The sequence below is a fragment of the Dipteris shenzhenensis genome, chromosome 15 (genome assembly GCF_047967505.1).
Source record: "Dipteris shenzhenensis isolate YYH24624 ecotype China chromosome 15, Dip_SZ_1.0, whole genome shotgun sequence".
NCBI classification, from domain to species: Eukaryota; Viridiplantae; Streptophyta; class Polypodiopsida; order Gleicheniales; family Dipteridaceae; genus Dipteris; species Dipteris shenzhenensis.
Genome location: NC_141610.1, coordinates 38,359,482 through 38,385,565, shown reverse-complemented (window position 1 = coordinate 38,385,565; position 26,084 = coordinate 38,359,482). Strand labels below are relative to the sequence as shown.

The 26,084-nt window shown below is 41.8% G+C and overlaps 1 protein-coding gene across 2 annotated transcripts; it reads left to right on the top strand.

Annotated features, from left to right (window-relative positions):
* Positions 1–3,622: 3,622 nt before the first annotated feature.
* On the top strand, positions 3,623–6,996 carry LOC147893774 (putative mediator of RNA polymerase II transcription subunit 26b). 2 transcript variants are annotated; one of them, XM_087386660.1, is made up of 9 exons: positions 3,623–4,435; positions 4,619–4,687; positions 4,775–4,857; positions 5,043–5,110; positions 5,207–5,325; positions 5,481–5,508; positions 5,768–6,174; positions 6,303–6,363; positions 6,465–6,996. In XM_087386660.1, exons 1-9 carry the CDS (start codon positions 4,058–4,060, stop codon positions 6,599–6,601), a joined length of 1,350 nt encoding a protein of 449 aa, XP_087242786.1. In that variant the 5' UTR covers positions 3,623–4,057; the 3' UTR covers positions 6,602–6,996. The 2 variants fall into 2 exon arrangements, with proteins under 2 accessions (XP_087242786.1, XP_087242785.1); XM_087386659.1 differs by having other exon boundaries at positions 5,765–6,174.
* The last annotated feature ends 19,088 nt before the right edge of the window (positions 6,997–26,084 follow it).

Sequence of the window (26,084 nt, the reverse complement as noted above, 5' to 3'; positions counted from 1 at the left end):
TGCCATAGAAAGTCTAAATACATAAAGGGTTTATTTAGAGAGTTTGAATTTTTACATTTTAAAAAAACTAAAATAACCCTCCCAAAAAGAGAAAAAATACAAGGAAACATTCAAGACATGCATTCAATAATAAGGTGTTTTTAAATACCACTTTCCATAGAACGTCTAAATGCATAAAGGGTTTATTTATAGACGTTGAAAACATTCAAAAAATTTTAGTATAAAGATATTTGACATAGTATATGTAGGTAGATATTTTTTATATGCACCTTCAATGTAGACATTCTATATATTGAACCCTTTGAGGATAATAAATCCTAGTGTCTTTATAGTGCAAAATTCTTGATTCCAATCGGCATATCAAAACAACTATGATGTTCGTATCCCAAGTAAGCACTTTTGCATAAACCAAAATGTTTTACATTGACAAAAAGGAATAACTTTACTCTTTGGCTATCATCAAAATGTTTGTGTTGGCTAAATGCATGAATAATCAAAAGAGATATACGATGACAACTTTCACAAAGCACAAGATCGCCACTTGCCTAGTATTCGCATCAAAACACTTTTTGATAATGCTGAAATTTTGCAACATTTAACGTTGATGCATAGAAAAATGAAGAAAATGTAGAGTTTGAAAAGGAGATGGGTTAAATGAAGGTGCTTACCAATATTGAGCCGACTTTACCCTTTCATCAATTTGAGTTCCATTGTGTGCATGACGTTAGGCTCACAATTTTCGCTCATGCAATTTGATGTTCCAATGTGTGCATGATGTTATGGGTGCTCATGGGTGGCTACAATTATCCTCATGGGATCTCTTCATATGGGAGTGGATGCCCATGACGTCGGGGAAGGGGGCCGGGAGGGGGAGTAACAATGAAGGGATTCACCAGGGCTCTTGTAGTTTATTTAAACTACCAAGTACCATACCTTATACTTCATGCCCTCCAATTGGATTACACAATTATATTGATAAGTAGCATACCTAATGCCCTATGACCCATCTTTTCCCCTCCTAGATTGGTGGCTATTTAATGCATTAATCTTGCGCCCTTATTGCATTTGAATTTACATGTTTGAGACATCTCTCCCATGCCAAATACAAAATTTGCAATTCACCCAAATAGATACTCTTGAAAGTGCTACATTAAATGCTTAAATGGAACGTGAGCATAGATGCCATGTGTTTAATAAAAAAAACTCAAGAGAACAATGCCCATTTTTATAGAAATATGTTTCAATCAAGGGTGATCAGCCAATCCAATCCATATAGTTATTTTTTTGTTGTTGACTGTAGAGCCACCTCATCACTTGATCAATCGTTCTCAATGGGTATAGAAAAGAAAAGGCATGCACTACAACTACGACTGAAATAATTGAGGCCTTGGGAAAAGCCATACCATGTCCTTAAGGTCGGATCCAAATAACCAAGTTTGGCTACGTCACCCATGACCTTCGAGGCTTTCCCTTACTTATTATGGAACCATCCTCTCCGTACCTCCTCTACAAACTTTACCTTCGCTATTAAGGAACTCTTAGCACTCTCCTACTCCCTCTTTTAGGTTATTTCATATGCTTGCTCATTAGATTTGGTTAACACATATCTTTAAATATCGGTGTTTTGAAATAGATACATCAACAAGAAGCAAAGGGCCAATGTGTCACCATCCAACCTTTACCCCACTTCTCAAAGTCAAATGAGATCAAAATGTCCTTAGTACCCCCTCCATGCTCACCTAAATATCTATCCACCCGAGTACCTCCCACCCATGACTCTTACGCATGACCAAAATGAAAAAGAAAGAATTCTTCACTTTCCATCCTTGTGTAGATATAATATAAGTCATTTAAAGAGAGTCTCTTTCTCTTTAAATTCCCCACCTACTCCCCTTATCATTAACCAACTTTCCTCCCCTCGCAACCACGTGCTGGATTCCTCCCCCACCAACAAGCAACTAAGAATTGACTATGCCTCCATCTTCTATGCCTCACAAGATGTTGTATTATAAGACAATTTGTGCCTAGCGTTTTAGTGTCACTTCCCTTTTTTCACAGTCTCTTTGAGAAAGGGTAATGCTCTTGGCACCTCGTGCATCCTTGTGGACCTTAGTTATTAATGTCCCATGGCCATAAATTTTCCTAGCCCACTAGAGTGCTTATGATGGAGGCATCAACCTATTTGATGGCATGGGGGTGGGCTAGGTGACACCCTCAATAGGGTGCTCTACCCCATCATACAAGCATGATTTGGCAAGTTTTATTCATGCACTCGACATATTATGCATTTTCACCTATGTAGATATCTTCTCAAATGTAGTCTTTAGACCAAACTTTAAATAAGAGGAGAGAGAGAGAGAGAGAAAGAGAGAGGCTCTCTTGGTAAGGCAATAACCAATGGTTTAAATTGAAGTCCAATGGGGTACCATTGGTTGCACAAGGAATGTGAGTGCGTGCGTGTGTGCGCACACGTGCGTGTTTGTGTGTGTGTGTGTGTGTGTGTGTGTGTGTGTGTGAGTGAGAGAGGCTTTCTTGGTAAGGCAATAATCAATGATGTTAAACTAGATTCCCATGGTAACATGTGACCCAAGCTTCTTCATGGGGTGTCATTGGCTCCGTAAGGAACGTTTGAAATGTTTTGATTGGAGCTATATGTATAGGTTATGATTTTATGTGTAGGTTTAGAGAACTTGTTTGCAAGATGCTTTTAATAAGTGTTTGGTAGCCAATGTGTATTCCTTAGATGTCTTACGTGGAGAGTTGTTCTCCTTGATCTAAGAAAGATTGAAATATTGCAATTGAAAGGTTGAATCCATCTGTGCATTGGCTGCAACAAACCCAAATGGTGTTATCATGTTGTTGCGATGAACATCACTAAAGAACGATGATGTTAACAGAGCTCTTTTGAGATCCTTTCAACAACACAGCTTATCATATGGGGTCTTCTAAGTTGATAGATATCCCTAGCGGTGCAGGAATGCGTTGTTAGGATATAAGAGCTGGGCAACCGGGGCAAAAAAGGCAAACGTGAAAAAGGAGGGGATGGGGAATTTTGCAATATATAATATTATTCATCCTTTTTTCAAGCCCCGAAGATAAGACATATTCATCCTTGATAGAAAATAAAATAATAAAAAGGTGCCCTCTAAATGCCGCTTGCGTTTGACGCAGAGAGGGTCAACAAAGTGGGCCCGACGACATGCTGGGCCAGGTCAGATTGGTCGACCCCAGAAGGCCACGTGTCTGTGACGGATTGGCGGGGAGGAAGATTGGAGGAAGCCGCGTGGCAGGCGAGGGTGACGCGAAGCAAGAGGGGTCGGCCAGGTCAGCAAAGCGGACACCTCTGGGGTTCTGAAACATGCCAGCAGGGCGCGGACGTGTCTACCACGGAAAGAAGGGAATGAAAACGTGGAAGGCAGGAGAGGCCAAGTGGCAGGCGAAATGGGGGGGAGCTGGAGCGACGCAGGGGGAGGTGGTTTTGGAAAGGAAACTGTCTACAAAACCAGGAGGGGGAGGCGGTTTTGGGGGAGCGGGAGTGGTTTTGGGCCTTGAATCATCACGCCGCTTTTCCTTTGTCTTTATTCTTCTTCTTCTTCTTCTTCTTCTTCTTCTTCCTGATTTTCGTCTTCTCCATCGCCGGAATTTCCTTCTTCTTGTTACAGTTTGTTGCTTGCTTCCTTGCTCCGCCATCGCCACCATCTCCTTCTTCCTTTCTTTTCACTACTATCATCTCCCCCCCCCCTTCTTTCTTCGCCTCTGCCGAACAATTCTTGGTGGAATTCGCGGTGATCATGATCACGAAATTTCCCTCCTAGCTTTTACCCTCCCGATCCCTTCTCCTTCTTACCTCCTCCTCCTCCTCCTCCTCCTCCTTCTTCTTCCTCCCCCCTCTTCATCTCGCCGCCCATCTCCACCATCGTCCGTCTCTCAACCTTCCTCACCACGCTTCGATCATATTTCAGCAGTACCAATCTGCAGCCTCCTTCATCTTCCTTGCATCAGACGCGCTCTGCTTTCCTCCCGCGCGGCCCTTTGTTCGAGTGAAACTGGTGTGAAAATGGAAAATTGGAGGCAGTTCTTCCAAGGCAGCGGCGTGGACCTGTGGACGGTCTGCGAGCGCGCTCTCACCCTGGCTTACTTGGACAGTGCGGAAGACTTTCCTGCTAAAAGAGATCGTCTCGCCCAGAAGCTCTTCGCTCCTGAAAAGCTTGATTTCCACGTATGTGAGTTCGATGCACCGCAGCTATCCGGAAGCAAACGAGGCTTTGGCAGCGACGTTTTGGCCAAACGTGAAGGCGCTAGCGTTGAAGAACGTATTCTTACCCCATGTCGAGCTTACGATGAGGCGGAAGCTCTAACAGAGGAACTGGAGGAAGAGATACTGTCCAAAAGAGATGTTCTCGATATCAAAGAAACACTTCGAGACTCTTATCAAGTACGTTTCGGAGAATGCGTTCGCTCCTCTAAGCTCTTCTAAGGGACATCGTCCTGACGGTTGCCACATTGCATTTATTTCTCAAATTTTGATTTTAGTGCGAGGCCTAGCTGATCGCTTTTCGCAAAACGATCCGATTTTTGCTACCATATCTGATTTGGTTACTTGTTGGAGGATCTGTAGTCTGAGACGGAAACGTTCAACTCATTGAGGAGACTGGAGCTCATGCATTTGTCTTTCGATGTACTGAAGGTATGATCTGTTTGAACTCTCTCTTTCGCACCAGACAATTGCTGCTTCAGCCGATTGAATGGTCGCTGCCGGATCGACATGCTGTAGGAAACGGAGATCGGGAAGGTCGTGAATAGCCTCCGCAAGCATTCTTCCAAAAGGGTAGCGATTCTGGCGAAACGGCTTGTGAGGTAAAAGCCTAGGCAACAATTTTCATGCTTACAATACCCAATTATGTTCCATGTGTACCGTTGTGCCGGGCCCTGCGAAATCTTCACAGTTGATCGGCTTTGTCTTGCTCTTTAGTCGTGTCGTGCAACTTGATAATCTATAATCTTTACTGCATCCCTGTTTCTAATACTTCTGGGCACTACAGAGGATGGAAAGAACTCGTTGAAGCTTGCTGTAGAAGCGCAGTGGACGTCGCTGCAGCGGCAGCGACAGGTATGACTGTGTACAGTAGTTCAGCATGTCTTCTCCTTTACATAGCCCGAGATGCAAAACTGCTTCTATTTACTTTGAAATGGTTGTGATTAGCAGATACAATTGCATCCGGCTCATTGGTAATTAACGAGGACGAGGAGGACGGATTACCCTCACCTCCGATGGATGAGGCAGCTCTGTTGGTAGCTCCGACCGCTTCGGTGGAGATGCTGCAGGTTCCATCCTTAAGTCTTAACCCATTCAGAGATGCTGCAGGTTCCATCCTTAAGTCTTAACCCATTCAATAACCTTAAGGAATGTAACTTTTCTCAGATTGATTTCGAAGTATATCTTACATCTTTGAACTGTGTTGTGTGCATGTGGAGCGAAGCTTTGGGACTTGATGGACGACGTCACATGTAAGTATTCTTCATTCTAGCTAGGCTGTACCTAGTTCAGAATTCTTGGCTGTGTTTGAGACCAGCTTCCCTTTTTAATAGGCTGTGGACTGTGGTTATCGTGTTGCAAGATATCCCTGTCGATTGCCAGTGATTGCTTGCGTTATTCTGGACTCTGGAGAATCTTAGCACTATGTTAGTGAGTTTTCGAAAGCTGCTTGATATGACTTATGTGTGAAGGGAATAGGGGATCTTATTCGTCGGTATCTTGGTGCAGCAGCAGCAGGCTGTGATTATCATGAAGCTGTGGAGTCAAGGACGTCCAGCTCCAAAAAGATCTCGGAATCGCATGCTTTGACAAAGGACTCAGAGCGGGGGACTGTCATATCAAGGGCATCGACTACCAACGAAAAGGACACCGCAAGCAAAGACCTAGACCTCGGTGCTACGAGGATCGGAATCACAGAAGAGCCATCTAATCTTAAGGAGTGTAGTACTCTCGTCATTGCCCATCGATTTGATGAAAAGAATGAGCTAAAAAAGGTCTCCAATGGTAGTCATCGCAGCCTCAACGAGGAGTCTACAGAAAGAAGATCATCTAACAACAACAGTGTAGAAAGAAGAACTGAAGCTGTAGCTCCTCAAAAGGCGCAAACCTCCAAGCCTTCTATCAGTTCCTCTTTCTCTGTGAGCACTGACTACACTTTATTGATGCATGCATTGAAGAAGAAATAAGGCATAACATTAATATGAAAACTGTTACTATGATTCCGGCATTTTCACGTTCTAAAACAGAATTCTGTTGTTTTATGAAGGATGAGAAGATGCAGGCTACCAAGAGAAATCTGCGAGAGAATTACGAACGAGAAGAACACGGTCAGTTGATGCTTCTCTCAGTCCTTTTTCGAACAGCAGGTTTTGTTTCTTCCTGTCTGCAAACTCTTTTCTTATACTTTAAACGGAACGTACTGTAACAGCAAAAAAGCAGCGAACCATACAAGTTTTGGACCTTAACGATCTACCAAAGGGAGGTCTAGGTCGAGTGAAGAGTTCTCATTTGATGCACGGCAGACCCAGCTCCCAAATTCGACCTCGGGCAATGAGCTGCAGGTAGACAGATCAGGGGGAACAAAGTAAAAGGATTTTGCACGTGATAGATGAGGCAAAGTTCTGAGATTTCTTGCGAGGATCTGCAATTGCAGATCTTGACATGTTTGTTCGCTCCGTTTATGATGCTATCTACCAATGTTCTCCGATTAGCGATGTGCAGCAGTCATAATTCAGCCTCTGAATTTCGGGCCCGATGTATGTTGAGCATCATGCTCACCTGAGTAGGAGAGAATTGGAAGCCTCTCCCCTTTGGAATGAAAAATAAGTTTAGAGAGGCAAAGCTTCTGAAGAAGTGTGATACACAGCTTACTTCAGAGACACATATGTGAGTTTACAAAACTCCTTGAGGCTCGCAGTGCCTACAGCAAGACCAATTCACTCCTGCAAAACCATTTGCAAACAGTATCTATTTATTATACCCCTCCAAAACTTGGGAGGTTAGAACATTGATTCCGGGTTCATTTTTGAGCAGGATATCTATTTAGTACTATCTCCAATGGGCATTCAGGAGGAGTAGCCCCTCAGGCCTTGGATCAACAACTTTTAGACAATATGCCACATGAGAAAATTATTCTCTTTTAACACATTTTTCTACACATTTCATGTGTGAATCTTTCCACATATGAATCTGAATTTTTGCTTATGGCAATCAATTCTACTTAGGTGACAAACCTAATTTTCTCACATGAGATTAAATTCTATCATGGTATTGTTATTTGCCACTTTGCAATCCCCCTTTTCCATATGTGAATGTCATCACCCACATTTCTAGTCCATGTGGTAATGTCACTTTTATCACATGGCAATGGTGTCCCTAAAATTTTCCTTGGTATTGCTATTTGGCACTTGGCAATCCCCCTACTTCTTGCATATGGCAATATCATCCCTCACATTTCCCATGTGTCAGCTTCTACTTTTCCCATGTGGTAATGTCACTTTTCTCACATGGCAATGTTGTCCCCCATTTTTTTTGCATGCGGCAATGCCTAGTTTTACCATGTGGCAATGGCTAATTTTCCCATGTGGCAATAGTAGGATTTACCACATGGTAAAATTGGAGAGCAACATTGCCATATGAGAAAAGCCCATTGCCACATGAAAAATAGGAAACCACCACATATGACACTGTGCATGTTAAAAATATTTAACATGATTAATAATGTTGGAAGCTAATTGGAGTACATAATGACCTAAATACAATTGACATAGAAAAGTTTATCCAAGCAACGTAATGAAGGAAAAGACATTGAAAAATCAAGGCAAATGTTAGTCGTAATTGATGATCTTTACTAATTGATGATCTTTACAACTCTCTCTAATGATGAAAGGTTGTGACCATTGTATTCAAGAAATTTCTTCATCTAATTTAGAAGGAAGAATAAATTGGCTCTAATTGTAGGTGAAATATAAGTTAGGATGTATGAATGATTATTTGGGTTCGATATTCTTTAGCACTATAAGTTTCAAGGAGAGCTGTGGTGAAATTATCTGACAAATTCGTTTAGTAGAATAGGTGTCTGAGTTGAGACGCCCACTCAAGGAAAGATGTGAATAGAAATCTAGGTGCAAAACCAAATTCATAATGTTATACACGTAAGCTCTTAGCTTGGCTAAAAGTATGAGAAGACCCACAGATTGAACTTTAGTTTGACCCTTATATAGCTAGCACTTATTCTAGCCATAAAGATTATGAACGATTCCATCTCCACTAGAACAAAAGGGACTTGGCTTGATACATGCTCCTAGAATACTCTTTTTTGAGAAAGCGGCTGAACTGTAGGGAATTGGAAACTAGATACGTTTAATCAAAGTTGTACCTTTGCTGAGCCAAAGTGCATGTGGATTGGAATGGGAATATCTTTTAACCTTCACAAAGTAGTAGAAGAACGCTATAGCCATGGTGGTTGCATTGATGGTGACATAACCTACATATTGGCCAAAAGAAACTAGTCCAATCTATCCAATTCAAAGTTGTGAGATCAGTCAGGAGTATAGCCCAAACGGGTACAAGGAGGAAAAAAGACTTGGATTATAGTTAAGAGCAAGAGGATATAGCAAAAATTGAGATGCCCCATTATGACTGGCTATTCAATTGTTGCCTCTCACATATCTTAAGTACAAAAATAGATCATGATATGTTTGGAACATTAGCAGCCACGGAAATTCATTTGACAAGCGAGTCATATAGTACTAACATTGTTGAAAATCTTGCCTCTTAGCAAGAAGCAATTAGATAGATCCATCTTCATGATTTTTACAATAACATGTGACTTGCATTTAAGAATTTATGGCTTGGTGTCATATGTAAATCATGATTTATGATCACAATCCTAAAATGCTAAATCAAAGAGCTTGCATGAGTAAAAATACTCACATGACAAAATAATAACTCTTTATGACATGGTTATTTTATAAGCCCCGTGTTGCATTTAAAAGTTTCATGGGTTTGTTCCACACGTAAAGCATGCTTCTTAACTACAATACATGAATTTTTAAATCAAAGGATATGCACTTATGTGCGTGAAAAAATTCATATGAAAAATAAATGGACTCCTAACCTGACTTAATAATAAGTGTAAGAATTATCATATTTAACAAAGTTGCAAAACATTCATTCACATAGTATTGAAAGAATAATGTTTTCTCTCAATCATAAGTGTAAGAATGCCAAATCTAGATTTTAAAAAAAACATAAAAACTTATAAAAACTCACCAAATTTAAATACTAACATCCATCTTAATACATTTTCTACCTAACTCCTCAACCAAGACTTAGTCCATAAGAGCTAGTTGTGAATACATATGTTCTAATAAAACTGAGTATATTAAATACCAAAACTTCCCATACATGAGATAAATGCTTACATGTAATGAAAAAAGCTTGTACAAATCAAAATGAAGCTAACTCTTAGGTCTTATACCAAAATTGTGGCCAATAAAAGTTCATCCTAAGACACATCTGTACACAACTAATACTCAAGAAAGGAAGCCTGCATACACTATCTTGCATACATCTACATGATAGAGAAAGGAGACTGCATTTAACATTTTTGAATTCTCATTTGCACTACATGTATATTTTGCTAAAATTGACTACATTGAATACCAAAACTTTCAACACATGAAACACATGCTTGCATATATTGGACAAAGATTATACCGATCAGATTTGGACTAATTGTCAAGTCCAAAACTGTGACAAACAAACGATCCTCCCAAAACATATCTTTGCATAGTTGAAGAAAGGCTGCACAAACTATTTTGTATAGAGCTACAAGGTAGAGCAAGGAGATATCACAATAAGGCTACATGTAACATTCCTGTATATTCTATTAAAAGTGTGTACACTAAACAAAATTTCATGTACATGAATGACATGCTTGCAAGCACTGACAATTGACAAAGCTTACACCAATCAAAATTGGACTACTTCTTAGGTCATGTGCCATAACTATGGTCAGCAAAATACCCTCATAAAACACATCTCTGCCAATAAAGGAAGGCTATGTACATTGCTTTGCATGATTTTCATGGTAGTAGAGTAAGGGGACATCACAAAAATTTTAGACTCTCATTTGTACAACACTTGTACGAAACAAATGAGACAAAATGCACCCTTCCAAATTGACTATGTTGTCATGGTCTTGGGTGACAAGTTAACCACTCTTGACTCCACCATTGGTTAAAACTATCATCGTGTCCCGTAGCCAATCAATGCACATGCCCATCCACAAGCATTAGTCAAACTTGTCACCCCTCAGTCACATGCAACCACTCATGGAGTTAGCAGCCCTAAAGGACATCAACATTGTCTTGAATGACCCCACCAACTCTAGCTTTCTTTACATTGATTTCATTGTTTACAAAAGCCCATGAAAGTAATAGATCTAACATATGTCGTTCACTTGTAGTTGATTTCAAGTCCTTGCACCAAAAATTTTTAGACTTTCTTAAAGTCTTTAGGAAAACCCCCAACTTCCCATACATAATGTCAACATCATTTTTGTTTAGAAACTTTAAAGATATCGCCTCTTTCTCCACTAGATTAACATCTTTTGCCTACGAAACATATCTTTAATATGGTAGTTATTTCTTCATATTTAACAATTACTCATCATTTATCATATTTAGCATTGAACATCATACAGTCTAAATCACTTATTGCAAGCAGACATCCATAAAGGCCATAACCATAATTGAATTGAGAGAAGTACAACCAAGCCAAGCATACAAAGCATCAATCAACACTTAAAAATAGTAGAATTTATTGCATGGAAAATAGAGCTAGAGGTAACCTCCAATATATCAATCAATACAATGTAGCAAAGCTACAAGTAAAGTTACACAATGTATCTTTATCAATCTTACTATAATAAAAACACTTAGTGAACTTGAGCAGGCTATTTCAACCTATCCAATTTGAGATCCAGTCAAATATAAGAGGGAGGGAGGGATTTGTTAGCAACAAAGATCAACGTTATCATGGTAGTTCCATGCTATAGAAGACTTCAAAGGCATCACACTCTCTAGAATCTCTCTCAATGTAAGCACTAGATGGACCAAATCACAAACTAGAAATTAATAACAAAAGTAGAAAAGCAAGGAATTGGAAAGAATTGCTCTTAAGTGAGCTACGGTGCACCATTTACACTTATTACCCCTACTAGGCCTCAACTCAGCCAACTGGCCTCCCCATCCCACTTTGGGTCTAGTTGTTGGCCAACGTGGTTGGTTAGTCGACCACTCGAGGGGTTCACCTCACAAAATTTTAGTATACCACGTGCATTCAAAAGGAGGGGTATTTTAATAGAACTTTGGGAAAAAATTTAACAGATTTATAATAATAGCAGGAGTTTTTTAATTCAACTTTAGAAAAAAATCCGTTAGTTCATAAGTAAATAGGGGTATCTTTATTGGGGGAAAATTTTCAATTGAGGGGTTGTTTAAATACCCCTTGAACGCACATGATACCTAGGGTTTCTTAGTAGTGCATCCCCGGAGGCCGACCAACCTAGTTGGGTCCTACACACAAGGACCAAGGGCATTTCCATTGCATCCCCCTTTCCTTGTTGTTCCTAGGCCAAAGATTGCCCTACACTTGTCGGCCTTTTCCAGGCCTTGGTACTCCTTCCAAGGTTCCTTATAGGCTATTTTAGATAGTTGGACCTATCTGTATATCTATGCCACATGTCTCAGCTCCCTTTCGGTGATTCTAGCCTATCATATATGTGATTCTTTACCCCATGTAGTCCTTGAATGTTGCATGGCAATTCCATGTAGCCCCATGCCTCCTTGACAGCCACAATAGTACTATGTCCTTGTCTTGTGTATTGCCCACTATGTGCTACCCATTTGGCCCCATGTCCATGCCTCTATGAGCTTGTATGCTGCCCACATAGTAGCCACATTAACCCTAAGTCCACCTCCCCCATGCTCTGCTCATATGGGGGATTATGGATGGGAAGGTGACATCTCCAACATTCCCTCTATCCTCTATAGTGTATTTTAGTAATGAGGAGCCTTACATAGCCTCATTCTAGTCCCTAAGTGGGACCAAATGTAATAGCTTGTAACTTCATTGAGGGAACTAATAGATTGTACATTAGGTGTCTAGTGATTGCCAAGCATGATTGTAAAAATAAAAATAGTAGTTCACATAACTATCTTTGTGTAATGTTTTTCATACATGTCCTCTTTGTTTCTTATTTATAGCATATCATGATTCTAAACCCGAATAGATAGTATGGGCTCCGCTATAGATAGAGTGATATGGGTCTTCTTTTTTTTGTTCGTGCAATAATTTGGGAGCTCCTAGGCCCTACAATCGGAGCCCCCCAAGGGGGAATAAATCACTCTCTAGGGACCCAGCTTTAGAGTAGATTAGTACTGCTTGGAGCCTGTCTCAACATCCTCTAGAGGAGCACAAAGTTGCAGCAAGGGAGTACCTACTACAAGGATCAAGGAGATCAAAGTTCTTCATCCTTTCATTGTCATCCAAGATAGCAAAAAGAGCAAGAGTCAGGAGAACCTTGGGCCTCATCATTGGCAACACATTAGGGCAGCAAGGAGGTCAAGAGTTCATGGCATTCACTACTTCACACTGGTTGTCCGAGAGGGATAGCTTGGAGGTGTGTTTGCGGGGCATGGCAACAAGGCCCACCTAAGGTCATTGGCAGCACACAAGATGAGTGTTTTGGAGAGAACAATAATTGGTTGTGCACAGGAGCCACATTTGGGTATCACACTACTACTATAGGGTAAGACACTAGACATACATTTTTTATTGTGTTTGCTATGGATGGAAATAAGTTTTGTTGGTTCTACATCTCTCTTGTGCATTTCTCATTAACTTATTGCACATTTATGTTGACATACACATAAGTAAAGAAGTTTTAAATTCCATGTGAACACCCTTGGGTGAATTCTTGGGACACTTTGTCAGTCTTTCCGTTGGACATACCCTCTATTGCAATTTCTAACATGGTATCATAGCCCTTACAGAAGTGAGGGCAAGACCTTGCTAAAGGACGACCTTGATTCAGAGCTTGGGGAAATCATATTTGATGTCTAAAGCATAATTTCCCTACAAGGGATGCTCAGGTTCAAATAGGTGTATGAATTCCTAACTCTATCTCTTCTCAATTCATTATCATAGCCCTTACGAAAGTGAAGGCAAGAACTTGCTAAAGGACGACCTTGATTTAGAGCTTGGGGGAATCTTATTCGATGTTTGAAGCACAGTTGACCTATGAGGGATTCTCAGGTTTAGATGGGTATGACTTCCTAACTCTATCTCTTCTCAATTCATTATCATGGCCATGGGATATGCTATTTCTAATTTTGGGATAACAAGCAAGTCAGATGCGACCAATTACCCATTGTGGAATATGAAAATATGGAGCCATTTGGTATTGAGGAAGACATGGGAGATTGCAATCGGCAAACAATTAACTCCTCAACCCACTGTGACTCTAGCCATAGCTATTGCAATGGTAGTGAATGTACGGACATATGCTATTTTAGTGAGAGCATGGCATATGCATGATGTGGAGGCCTTAACCATTATCATTGGCACCATGGCTGGTTGTAGTACTTTCTCACATTGAGATTGTGGACACTTCAAGGCATGGACCACATTGAGACATGTGCAAGTTGAAAAACAAAGCAAGGATTCTTGACCTTGAGGCGGAGCTCTATGGCATGAGCATGGATGAGGGAGATTCAGTACAAATCACATCACAGAGATGGTGGTGAGAGATCAACTGGCAGTAGTTGATCAAAGGACAGGTTCAACCAAGATGGCTAGGCTATTGCCTAGCATGCTTCCTAGGTGCTACAATAGAGGTGTGACCATGATTATGGTAAGACAGAGGGAGGCTCTAGTTACATTTGAGGAGGCAACAAGAAGATTGATGGAAGAAATACTCTAACAGATGTAGTAGTAGTGAGGATAAAGCCCTTATAGCTCACACCAGAAGCAAAGGTAAGGAAAAGGCTGAGCTTGGCAAAGGCAAGACAAGAAGGACAAATTTGATCTCTTCACATGAAGAAAATAATGATAAAAGAGTGGAAGAAGAAGAAGTGGTTCTATTGTGATACGCCAAGTCATTTTGCAAAGGATTGAAGAAAGAAGAAGGGGGATCAAAACAAGAAACGAACCAAATCAAATTTAGAGGGTCGAAGAAAACAACTAATATGGCGGTCAATAGTGAGCTTTTCTTGGTGAAATCTCCAACATTACTGAGGTAAGATATGAAGACCCTGGTGTCACAGTAAGGATGTTTGACATTGGGATGCGGCTAGATGAAGAGCTAAAAACTTTGGTAAAGATGAAGAACAATGATTCATCTAAGAACTTGGCTAGTATTACTAACTTGAAGGAGCGTTCCTCGATAGGACCTATGGATTCAAAGTCAAATAGAGGCCGTGGCTTAGAGGGGGACATATATGACTACACATGGAAACTATGTGCTCATTCCAAGGTTATGGCCCAAGTAATATGGAGTTATTCTTGGAATTTGATTTCTCAAGATTGTTGTTTGGTTGTAGACTGGTGGATGAAATAGAGCCTAAAAGGATGGTCCTTAGAAGACTTCAAACTGGTCATCAGTTTTGAGGGGGACAGTTGGAATATGGTGGTAAATGGATTGCTCAAATACAATGGTGGGAATGTGATTGAAGGAGATGGCACCATCTGGTCCTACTAGTAGAGATGGACCTATGTACTAGCATGGACATAGAGTTGCCACATTGGCAACACATAGGCTGCCATGTGGGTAGGACACAAGAATGTTGAGGCTGTCAAGGAGGCTTGGTCCTATACAGAATTGCCACACAACAATCAAGGACGAGGCTAGAGTGACCAGAAGGGACCTAGGACATATGGCGTGAATGTGCAGACATGTACAACTATCTAGAGAAACCTATATGAAAGCAGGGAAGGAGTATCAGGGATTGAGAGGTCTGAAATAGGTCAGCCAGGTACAGGGCAGTATTTGGGCCAGCCAAGTTGGCCAACCAACACACCCTGTCAAGTCCCACAGACCCAAAGGGGGGCTTGATTGATTGGGCCCAATAGGGCTGATATTAGTTAGGAGTCTTAGGGACTCACAACCACTATAAAAGGAGCCCCTCAAGGGGGCATAAAATCACTCTCTAGGGACCCAATTTTGGAGCAAAATGGTACTGCTTGAAGCCTGCCCTCAATATCCTTTAGAGGAGCACAAAGTTGTAGCAAGGAAGTTGTCTACTATATGGATCAAAGGGCTTAGAGGTCTTCATCCTTTGCTGTCATTTAGGATAGTAAAGAGAACAAGAGTCAGGAGAACCTTGGCAGTCACCATTGCAAGTCAAGAGTTTGTGGCATACACTGCTTCACACATGGTTGCCCAAGAGGGATGGCTTGAAGGTGTGTTTGTGGGCCATGACAACGAGGCCCACCTAAGCTCATTAGGAGCACACAGGCCGAGTTCCATGGAGGTAGGATAAGAACTGCTAGTTTTGAGAGTTCCATGGAGGTAGGATAAGAACCTCTAGTTGTGCATAGGGGTCCACATCTTGGTAGCACTGTGCTACTAAAGGGTGAGACACTCAGCATACACTTTGTATTGTATCCATTGTGGATGGAAATATGTTGGTCATGTGCATTGCTCATTTATTTATTGCGCATGCATGTTAAAGTACACATAGGTAAATAAGTTTTGGATTCCATATGAAAACCCTTGTGTGAACTCGTGGGATGCACTGTTAGTCTTTCCGATGCACATACCCTTTGTTGTGATTTCTAACATCAAAGCCCTAACAGAAATTCACAAGAGGTGGAGCTTGACGGGAGGACGACTTTTCCAGAGCTTGGGGGAATCGTCTTCTATATCTGAAGGATAGTACCCTTACAAGGGATGGCTAGGCTATTGCTTGGCATGACTCCTAGGGGCCACAATGGCTTCATGACACGATGATTGCAAGATAAAGGTTGGTGCCGGGTACAATTGAGGAGCCAGTACCATTGCTTTTGTGACAACAGGCTCGAGAGAAGAAATGTTACGATGGATTTGGTAGTAGCGAGGATAAAGCCCTTACTTCAGGGTGAGAACAAAGGCAAGGGAAAGGGGGAGCCTTGTAAAGTCAAGCTCAAGAAGGAAAATTTTGACAAAGGAGAGGCTCTTCACAAGAAGAAACCAAGAAGAAAAAAAGAAGAAGAATTGCTTCTATTGTGATACGCCATCTCATTTTGCAAAGGATTGTAGAAGAAAGAAGGTGGATTATAAGAAAGAGAAGGGGGCTAGTGCGAATTCAGAGGTGTCTATTAATAATATGGCTAATGTGGTAGTCATAGGTGAGCCTTTCTTGGTGGCATCTCCAAGTGTTGTTGAGGTAAGCTATGTAGACCCCTGTGTCATAGTAAGGATGTTTGACATTGAGATGTGGTCAGATGAGGATCCAAAAATTTTGGTGAAGTTGAAGGATAGAAATGAGTGGCTAGATTCATCTAGGAACTTGGCTGGTAAAACTGACATGAAGGAGAATTCCTCGACCAAACCTATGGATTCAAAGTCAGATAGAGAGTGTGGCTTAGAGGGGGACATTAGCGAACTATACACGGATGCTGAGAGCTCAATTTGATTTTATTATCCAAGTAATTTGGAGTTATTCTTGGGATTTTATTTATCAAGATCGTTATTTGGTTGTAGACTTAGCTAGATGGAGGACAGAATGAAACAGACCCTAAAAGCATGGTGCCCAGAAGACTCCAAACTGGTCACCTACTATGAGGGGGACAACTGAAATATGGTGGCATGTGGATTGCTTGGATTTGATGGTGAGAACATGACTGAAGGAGATGGCACCATCTCATTGTGTAACAGCATGGACCCCGGGGCTGCCACATGGTTGCCATGTAGGCAGCACACAAGACAATGACCTAGAAGAGTTGGGAGGTGGCCTGGGGATGTATAGAGCTGCCACTCAACAATCAGGGATTGTTTGGGGCAGAGAATCATAGATCTAATGGGTTGGATTTCCAAAAAGGGACCCTAGACATGTGGCACAAATCTATGGACATGTAGAATTGTATGGAGAAGCCTATAAACCATGGAAGGAGCATCATCCAGGATCAAGTCGCCTAGGTGCAAGGCCAGGAATAGCACTTTGTGGGGTTGGTTGACTGAGTTGACCCAATAGGGGTGACCAATCAAGTGTTTTGGGGCCTCCCAACCCCTATAAAAGAAGCCCCTCAAGAGGCATAAATCACTCTCCAAGGACATTGGATTCCATACAGACAACACACAAGACATGTAGCTAGTAGTGTTGGAAGTGTCAGGGAGGCATGGAGCTGATTAGAACAACCACGTGGATGATAGGAGCTGATCTACGCAAGCTAGATAGTATGGCAAGTGATCTCATCATGCCAACAACATGGGAGTCTACACTAGCGGGGTCTAGTTAGTAGTGCTAGTGTACAAGTTGCTGTTGTAGACATCAGTATGGGCTTGCATGGAGGTCTAGATCAGGGTATACAAATGTGTCATAGTTGATCAAGGGAAGGAATAGGATCTGAATAGAGCTAGAACAATAGAACATATATTACGCCTATTTTTTAATAAGTTTAGTCCCAGGATTACACCTATTTTTGAGTAAATCTAGTCCAAGGAAAAGGCATGAAAGAATCCTCGAGACAGGGCATATCTGTTTGACGTGCTCATCCTGATTGTATACCTCATGGGCAACCTCCTATGAAACCAATATTAAAACCCCACCACTCCTACCAACTATGGGGGACTAGACCTCAAGGCCTCTCCCTGAGAGAAGAAGGCACTGGAGCGTGATATCTGATGCTGAAACATATGGTCTTGTAGCAAGAGGAAGTTCAATGTCTGTCCTACCATGCTCTACTAGTATTAGGATTCTAGTTGCATTATATGCATAGGAGGGCCTTACAGAGGATGAGTTGCATTATATGCAGAGGAGGGCCTCACGAAGGATGTGTTGCAGATTTGCATGTGTCATTTGCAGGATGGAGTAAGATCTCCTCTCCTTATGGCAACATCCCTTTTTCATATTACTGATTTACATCATACTATCACTAATACTAGAAGAGATGAGATTCTTGGACGAGAGATTGGTCTCATGCAATAGTTAGCGGCTCTGTAGAGAGAAGAGCATAAATGGTCAATGGATTCCTTGATTCAGGAGCATCTTACCATAGCAAGGGCTCACCAACAAGTTTTGCTAAATGAAAGAGCAGAGTATGCCTTTCATGTTAGAGAGTCATCTTGGATACAAATGGAGGAAGACTCAATAAGCACTTTTTATCAGCTGATTGTTTCTCAACTTATTGACTCAGATGGGGTTCTTTAATCAAATTCTAATGCCACCTTACACATAGCTATAGATTTTTATGCATCCCTCCTCTTAGTCAATCTTGAATACCTACCAAAGCTGATGTTGGATTTAGAGTTTCATAGGATATTCTAGCTTTGCAGAGGCTAATCCAATCCTGGGGATTGGATTACCATGCATCCCTATGGAGGGCTACATCCTCGGGATCATATTAGCCCAAGAGATGCAAGCTAATCTAATCCTGGGTATCAAATTAGCATGTAGCCTCCACAAGTCTACATGCTAATCTGATACTCGAGATTGTCTGCATCTCTTGGCTAATCTAATCCCGAGGATCGAATTAGCCAGCCGAGTCAAGAGGGGAGGCTACTAAACCGATTAGCATGCTTCTACACAATAATCTGATTTCGAGCATTGATTGAGATTAGAAATCCTATAGATAGTGTTTTTGAACATAAATCTGATCATTGAGATTGGATTTGATTTAAAAAATTATATATTGTGACCCTAAATTTGGTTTTTGTTAATAAAAGAATTGTGCAGTTTAAGCATATTTTGGGATATCCCTTAGTGAAACTTATTTGCTAAAATATTATTTTTTAGTAGCTTTTATAATTTCTTTTAGCATTAAAAACATCTCCTTATCCTATAAAATTCAAATTGTTCTTACTTTTTTGTCTTTCTTGCATAACTTTGCCAAATTGTTAATCGATTGGTTAACAATATGCCACCACTAGTTAGTGGCAAGTCCATAGAGCTAGGATTGTGTCTTGGATCCAAATAGGCCCAAGGAAAGAAGTGGTATAAGAGATTAAGGTTGGACCTCGCTTCAAAGGTGGCATGTATAAAAGGCCAAATGGTTCACTTTGGTCTTCACTTGTTGGTTGCACACATTGAAATACAAGCTCTCCTTCTCCTCTTTGGAGTTATCTCTTGTTCCCTCATAGTGCCTTTCATGAATCCCATGTTCTCTTCTCCACTTTCCTTCCTCTTCTTCTTCTCCTCGTCTCCCTACTTCTCTCCCCTCTCCTCTCCCTCTCCTTCTCCTTATGGATTCACGATTGCAACAAGCTGAGAGCTGCTAGAGTGACACTAGTGGATAGCATTTGCATGCATTGCTCTCAACCCAGAGTAGCTTGGAGGAGTACTCCATCAACATTCTTGTAAGATCCCCACCACATGTGAGTCACCACTAGAGACGACATTTTGGCACTGCTCTATTGGGGAGTTCTAGGTGTGCTTTTGCATTGCATTTGCTTCTCTTGTTGCCCCCCATTGCCCAATGCTGAGTATTGTAGAGAAAAGTTATTGGTTCTAGTGTATAGGAAGGGTCATTAGGGGAGAATTGGGGTCTCAAAAGGGCCTCATAAGGAATGGATTAAGAAATGGAATAGTGCTAATGAAAGGGCCAAGGTAGGTCCAAAAAGTCCTAACCCCCCCTCACCTAGGTGGGTTAAGCCCAAAAGTGACCCCACCTCTTACACAACTCTTACTCCTAGGTGGGAACCAAAAATTCAAAATTCAAAATTCAAAGTTTGAATTCCCTCCTTCTCTCTCCTCCATCCTTCCCTCCCCCTCCTCCCTCCCCCTCCTTCACTCCCCCTCCTCACTCCCTCCTCCCCCTCCCTCCCCCTCCCCCTCCCTCCCTCCCTCCTCCCCCTCCCCCTCCTCACTCCCTCCTCCCCCTTCCTCCTCCTCCCCCTCCCTCCCTCCCTTCTCCATGCCTACTCCTCCTGCCCTCCCCCTCCCTCCCTCCTCTACACCTATTCCTCCTCCCCTCCCCCTCCCCCTCCCTCCTCCTCCACCGTTGCTCCTCCTCCCCCCTCCCTCTTGCTCCTCCCTCCTCCCTCCCTCCTCCTCCATGCCTACTCCTCCTCACCCTCCACACCTACAGGTCTGGCCCCCTTTCCTCCTCTTAAACTACTGGTTCTCCCCATCCCTCCTCCTCCTCTCCCTCCCTCTTCTTGCTTGCTGCTCCTTCAAGCCTGTATCTCCACACCTTCTCCTTCTCTACACTCCTTTAGTCATGGCACCATTCGAGGACATCGCCAGCAAGTACCAAGTTCACTTAGAGTTGGAGGCTGAATATGCAAGCACACGTACTCTGGGATTGAGGGGAGCTTCCAAAATCCACAGTCTTCGTTCACAAGGAAACAAGCATCTCGACCTTTGGGTAGAAGGATCCTTGTATCCTTTGAATCCTACCAACCAAAAGAGCCCTCCTTTCCATACAATGCATGAGCTAGTTTGGTTTGTTGGAAATGGACATGCGGGGTTGCTTGGTTATTGCAATCGGTTAAATAATGCTCAGTTAATGGCTATGCAAGCAAGCGAGATGCGCAAAGCCCAAGCAGAGATGCTAGCACATTTAGGAAATAGCACCATTATTACAATGCATAACTCTATGCAGGATCTTCAAAGGAAGAACCAGGATCCTCATGATAAAGCCAAAGCATTGGACTTGGAGTGAAATGCATTGGACTTGGAGTGACATAAATTAGAAGAGTCACTCTGTAAGCTAGCTGAGTCCAAAAAAGGCTTAGAAAGATCTATATACAATCAAGTTTGATGAGCCGTAGAGAAGGAATGAGAGAAGGCAGAAGAACGAGTGCAAAAGATGAAAGAAACTCCTTTGGGATTGAAGGAGAGGAAAAGAAGGTACTTACATAACATGGATGCATTGGCACTTACTGGTGGTGCTAGAAAGAGGAGAGTCCGGGCTACAAGGTTGGTTATCAATAGTTCCAATGAAATTACACTCTTTTGTGCTACACTGTTTGTGACTAAGTTTTTCTTGTGTTCTTCTTTAGGAACTTCATGGAAGATGTGATGGGAAGAATGGACGGGGATGATATTGAATGTTCATATGCTCTAGCTAGTTTATTGAAGTCAAGTGATGTCATTGGGATACTAAGGGACCCAAGACACAAGCACCTACGTGTGCTTGTTGGCTGAAGATGTGATGAAGGACTTCAAGGATATTGTGGATGCAAAGGAGATGCTTGCAGCTTGTGATACTGCCGGTGTCAGTCATGAAGCTTACACATCTGTTTTCAAAATTTTCAAGTCTGCTATTTTGGGAAAGTATAAGAAGTCTACAGTGCCCCTACCCACACCTTGGTCTATGAGACGTGCACGGCAAGAAACAAACCAATGTGTAAGAGAAATGCTTGGAGGGTACCATTGCGTAAGGGGAACAATGACTTGGAAGAGAAAAGAAATCTGGCTTGCAAACCTTTGAGATGTTCAACAATGTCTACTTAGATGTTGAGAAATTGCAATAAGCAATGGTCAAATTCTATGGCATGTAAGAAGATGGTAAGAGGAAATCCATTATAGCATTGCACTTTACTTAGTTCATTTCCTATATCATGTTTATCCTAATGATTTCTCTTTTATTGTACAGATTGCAATGGAAAGCTCATATTTGTCATCAAAATGCATGAAGCTCAATTGGTGAAAGAACACAAGTTAGAGAGAGTGAGCATCTGCATTATGAATAAAGCCTTACCCATTTTTCAAGGGAACAAAGAAGTAGAGCAAGATTTCTCAGTGCAATCAAAGAAAGATATATGGTGGCTTGCAGCATTTGAGACTCCAAAAGAGTGCCATGAGACATTGAAGTGGGTTCTAGATAGAATAGGAATCCCATCGATGATCCGAAGACAAGAGGAAGGGAAAACATTGATAGTTGATGGCCATGGAACATTTCGAGTTGAATGGCATCTTGCTGGTGATTTGAAAACCCTCAAGTGCTTGCATGGTTGTGATACAGGGGCAAATGCATTGAACACATGCCTTTATTGCATGTGATCGCAACGTAAGCAAAAGGCTGGCTTACAATGGGAGAATGGCATTCTATCTTGTAGCCAAATGCAAGCTTCCAATCATGACAAGAAGGATCCAAAGTGGGATCCCATCTTGCCCATCCCACTTGAGAGAGTACACATATGTACTTTACACGTAGAACTACACGCACTTATGATAAGTTGTTGTATTTGCATCTTGTTTATGCTTGGAATTTAATTCCGCAAGAAGTAGCCACACGGTGTTGAGATATCGAGCTTTACTCGTGATATGCCAGGGTGACCGTTGTGCATTTATCTCACCGACTTGTTAGCTGCAAATGCGGTTGGTAAACCGCCCATGAATAATAGCTGGATGATAGCTATCCTTATGTACTCTAGTTCGTGGCTTAGTTAGTATGCCACCTTAGTTAGCTGAGTTGGGTTTGAGACCCACATATAGGGTTCTTCTATTTCTTTGTACTAGAGTTCTTTTGGCTTTCACAACTAAGAAGAGGAAAACTGTTTTCAGCCTCCACCTTTGTGTGTATTCCCCCATTGTGTATGTGAGAAAGCCGTAACTGAGACTCCTTCCTTCTCTCCCACTATCTTCACATGGTATCAGAGCCTGGTTCGTGGTAAGGAGCTCAAGAAAGCAAACCAAGTTCGCGGTGTCCTAGTAAGAGGACCAGTGTTGCTTTCCCTTTTCGAGTTTGGGAGCAAATCTCTGCAGGTAGCACAACCGGAAAGTGCAAGAGTGCATTGTCTCAAATTGAGACGCCCTGCGTGGTGTGGCGAGAGGGCAATATATTCTGCGGGTCAGGGCAAAGCCCTAGGTGACTTTATTTTTCTGATTCGAGGCCATTTCGGGGCCCGTTTTGGAGGCGGAAGTTCTCTGCAAACACTGAGAAAAAGGCCCTGTTTTTGCTGTGCGACCACTGCTCTGCAAGTCGGTGAAAAGTTGCCGTAGAAATTGCATCGTATGCTTGTTCATAGAGATACTAGGAGTTACAGAATCATCCTTATTTCCTGTTGATGCAAAATCCTCACTAGGAAGTGACTGTGTGGTCAAATACCACTTTCGTCAGTTTTGCAGATTTGCCCTTGTGAGGCAGAAGCTGTGTTTTTTGTAGTGACAGAATATTTTGCAGTGTTCTGTAATGGCGTCTGATTCTCTCTCATAGATTGTCACTGAAAAGCTTGACAAGAACAACTTCCAAGCATGGAAGTTTAGAATGACGAATTTCCTTATGGGAAAAGGCTATTGGGAGTTCATTACAGGAAATGAAGAAGAACCAGTTCTTCCTAATGTTCCCAATCAACAGGAAATGCAGGCATTTAAAGGATGGCATGAGAGAGCCAAAAAAGTTATGTACTGGCTGTCTATCAGTATTTCAGATTCTATGATTGTGCATATTCAGGATGCAAGTATGCCAAAGGAGGCATGGGATACTTTGGCAAAAATGTACAGCACAAATACACAAGCCAGGAAAATGCAGAGCTCAAGCAGGAGTTGCACAACGTGCCGAGAGAAAATATGAGCATCAATGACTACCACATGAAGGTGAAGAAAATTGCAGATGCACTTGCTTCCATTGGGTCACCAGTGGAAGATGATGATTTCGCTTCTGTGACCTTGAATGGGTCTAGGAAAGGATTATGCACAGTTTCGGACATCCATTGCCGTCCGTGAAAAATTTCTTAATTTTGAGGAGTTGTTTGCTCTTCTAATTTCTGAAGAGCAGAGAAATGGTGGTGCATCTTCTTCAGGAGGAACTTCAAAAGAAACTATCTTCTACTCAAATGCTGGAAGAGGTAGAGGCAGAGGTAGAGCAGGCCGATCTGGAGGCCGTGGTAGAAATTAGAATATGCAGCAAACTCAAGAAAACCAGTCCTATGGAGAAGGACGTGGTAACTCTAGAGGCAGGGGGAGCCAAAGAGGTCATGGTGGATGGCAGAGAGGCCAAAATGCAAACAGCAATGTTGAATGCTACTACTGTGGTAAAATGGGTCATATGGCTAAAGACTGCTATAAAAAGCAGAATGACATCATGAATGGAAAATTGCAACAAGGGAATTATGCATCTTCTAGTAGACAGGGTGATGAGAGAAATGAGCATATGTTTATGGTGCAGCACATGACCAATTCTGTGACAAGTGCAGAAGAAAGCAATGATGTGTGGTATGTTGACTCAAGTGCGTCAAACCACATGACAGGTCATACAGAATGGATGCAGAGAATGCAAGGAAAATGGAGAGACTAGGATTTGTGGAGACTGGTGATGATACTGCATATCCTATTGTGCAGATTGGTAAAATTCCTTTGTCTATGCAGGATGGGAAAAAGAAATACCTGTCTGATGTATTTCATGTCCCGAATATCACCAAGAACTGGTTTCTATTGGTCAAATGGTTGATCCGAGCTTGCAGGTCAGATTTAATCCCCATGGATGCTTTGTTGAGGATATGAAAAATAACAGTCGCTCGATAGCAAAAGGAAAGAAGAAGGGCAGGAGGTTTACGTTGGATGCGAACATGCCTGAATTGAGTGCAGCAATGTTTGCACATGGGACCGGTGTAGTTTCAAATATTGATATCTGGCATAAACGCATTGGTCATGTTAATGTACAGCGACTTAAATCAATGCAAACCCAAAATATTGTTGCAGGATGCCTAAATTCAAGGTTGCAGAAATGCATAAAGTATGTGAAGCCTGTCAATTTGAAAAATAGGCAAGGAAACCATTTCCTAGACATGTTCAAGAGAGTAAGAAGCCATTGGAATTAATCCACTCTGATGTGTGGACTACTAAAGCTACATCTATTGGAGGCTGTCATTATTTTGTCACTTTTATTGATGACTATAGCAGAAAAGTTTGGGTGTATTTTATGAAAAAGAAAAGTGAAGTGTTTGGGCATTTCAAAGCTTTTAAAGCTATGGTTGAAAAAGAAACAGGCCTGCAAATAAAATGCCTAAGGTTAGATGGAGGGGGAGAGTACCTCTCAAATGAGTTTGCAAGGTTCCTGCAGGAGCATGGCATAAAGCAGCAATATTCATGCAGCCATACCCCACAGCAAAATGGACTTGCAGAAAGGAAAAACAGGCATATTGGAGAGGTATCTCGGGCCATGCTAAATGAAAAAGACCTACCAGATTATTATTGGGCTAAAGCAGTTGCTACAACAGTTTACATAATGAACAGGACTCCCACTGTAGCAATACATGGCATGACGCCAGAGGAGATGTATACTGGTAGGAACCTAGATATTTTTCATTTGAAAATGTTTGGTTGCATTGCCTATGTTCATGTGCCAGATGAGTTGAGGTCCAAAAGCTAAGAAGTGCATCTTTATTGGTTATTCTCTGTAGTAGAAAGGGTATAGATGCTATAACTCTTCTACTCGTAAGTTTACAGTGAGCAGAGATGTTGTTTTTGATGAGATGAGTAGCTGGTATAAACCAGTAAATGTAATTGATGATGTAGATGCACAAAATGGTAATGCTGCACAGAATTCACAACAGCAATCACAAAATATTAGTGGACCTGCAGTGTCCTCTGGTAGTGGTTCACATGTTTCGCCATGGACAAGTAGATTGAGATCAGGAGAATCTCCTCAAAGCAATGCAGATAGTGGTATGCATGTATCACGAAAAGGAAAAGAAAAGGTAGGTCATCCCATGTTTGATGTGAATGCAGGTCACTCTTATGTGGATGGTGAATCCAGTGGCTCAGAACAGAGCATTGATGATGAGTTGGGTATTCCTTCTATTGTTACACCTAGAGTAAGGAAGACCAGAGAAGTTTTGAGAGCACCTGGAAGTGAGCCTATTTTGCGCAGGTCTACCAGAGCTAGGTATCCTGTG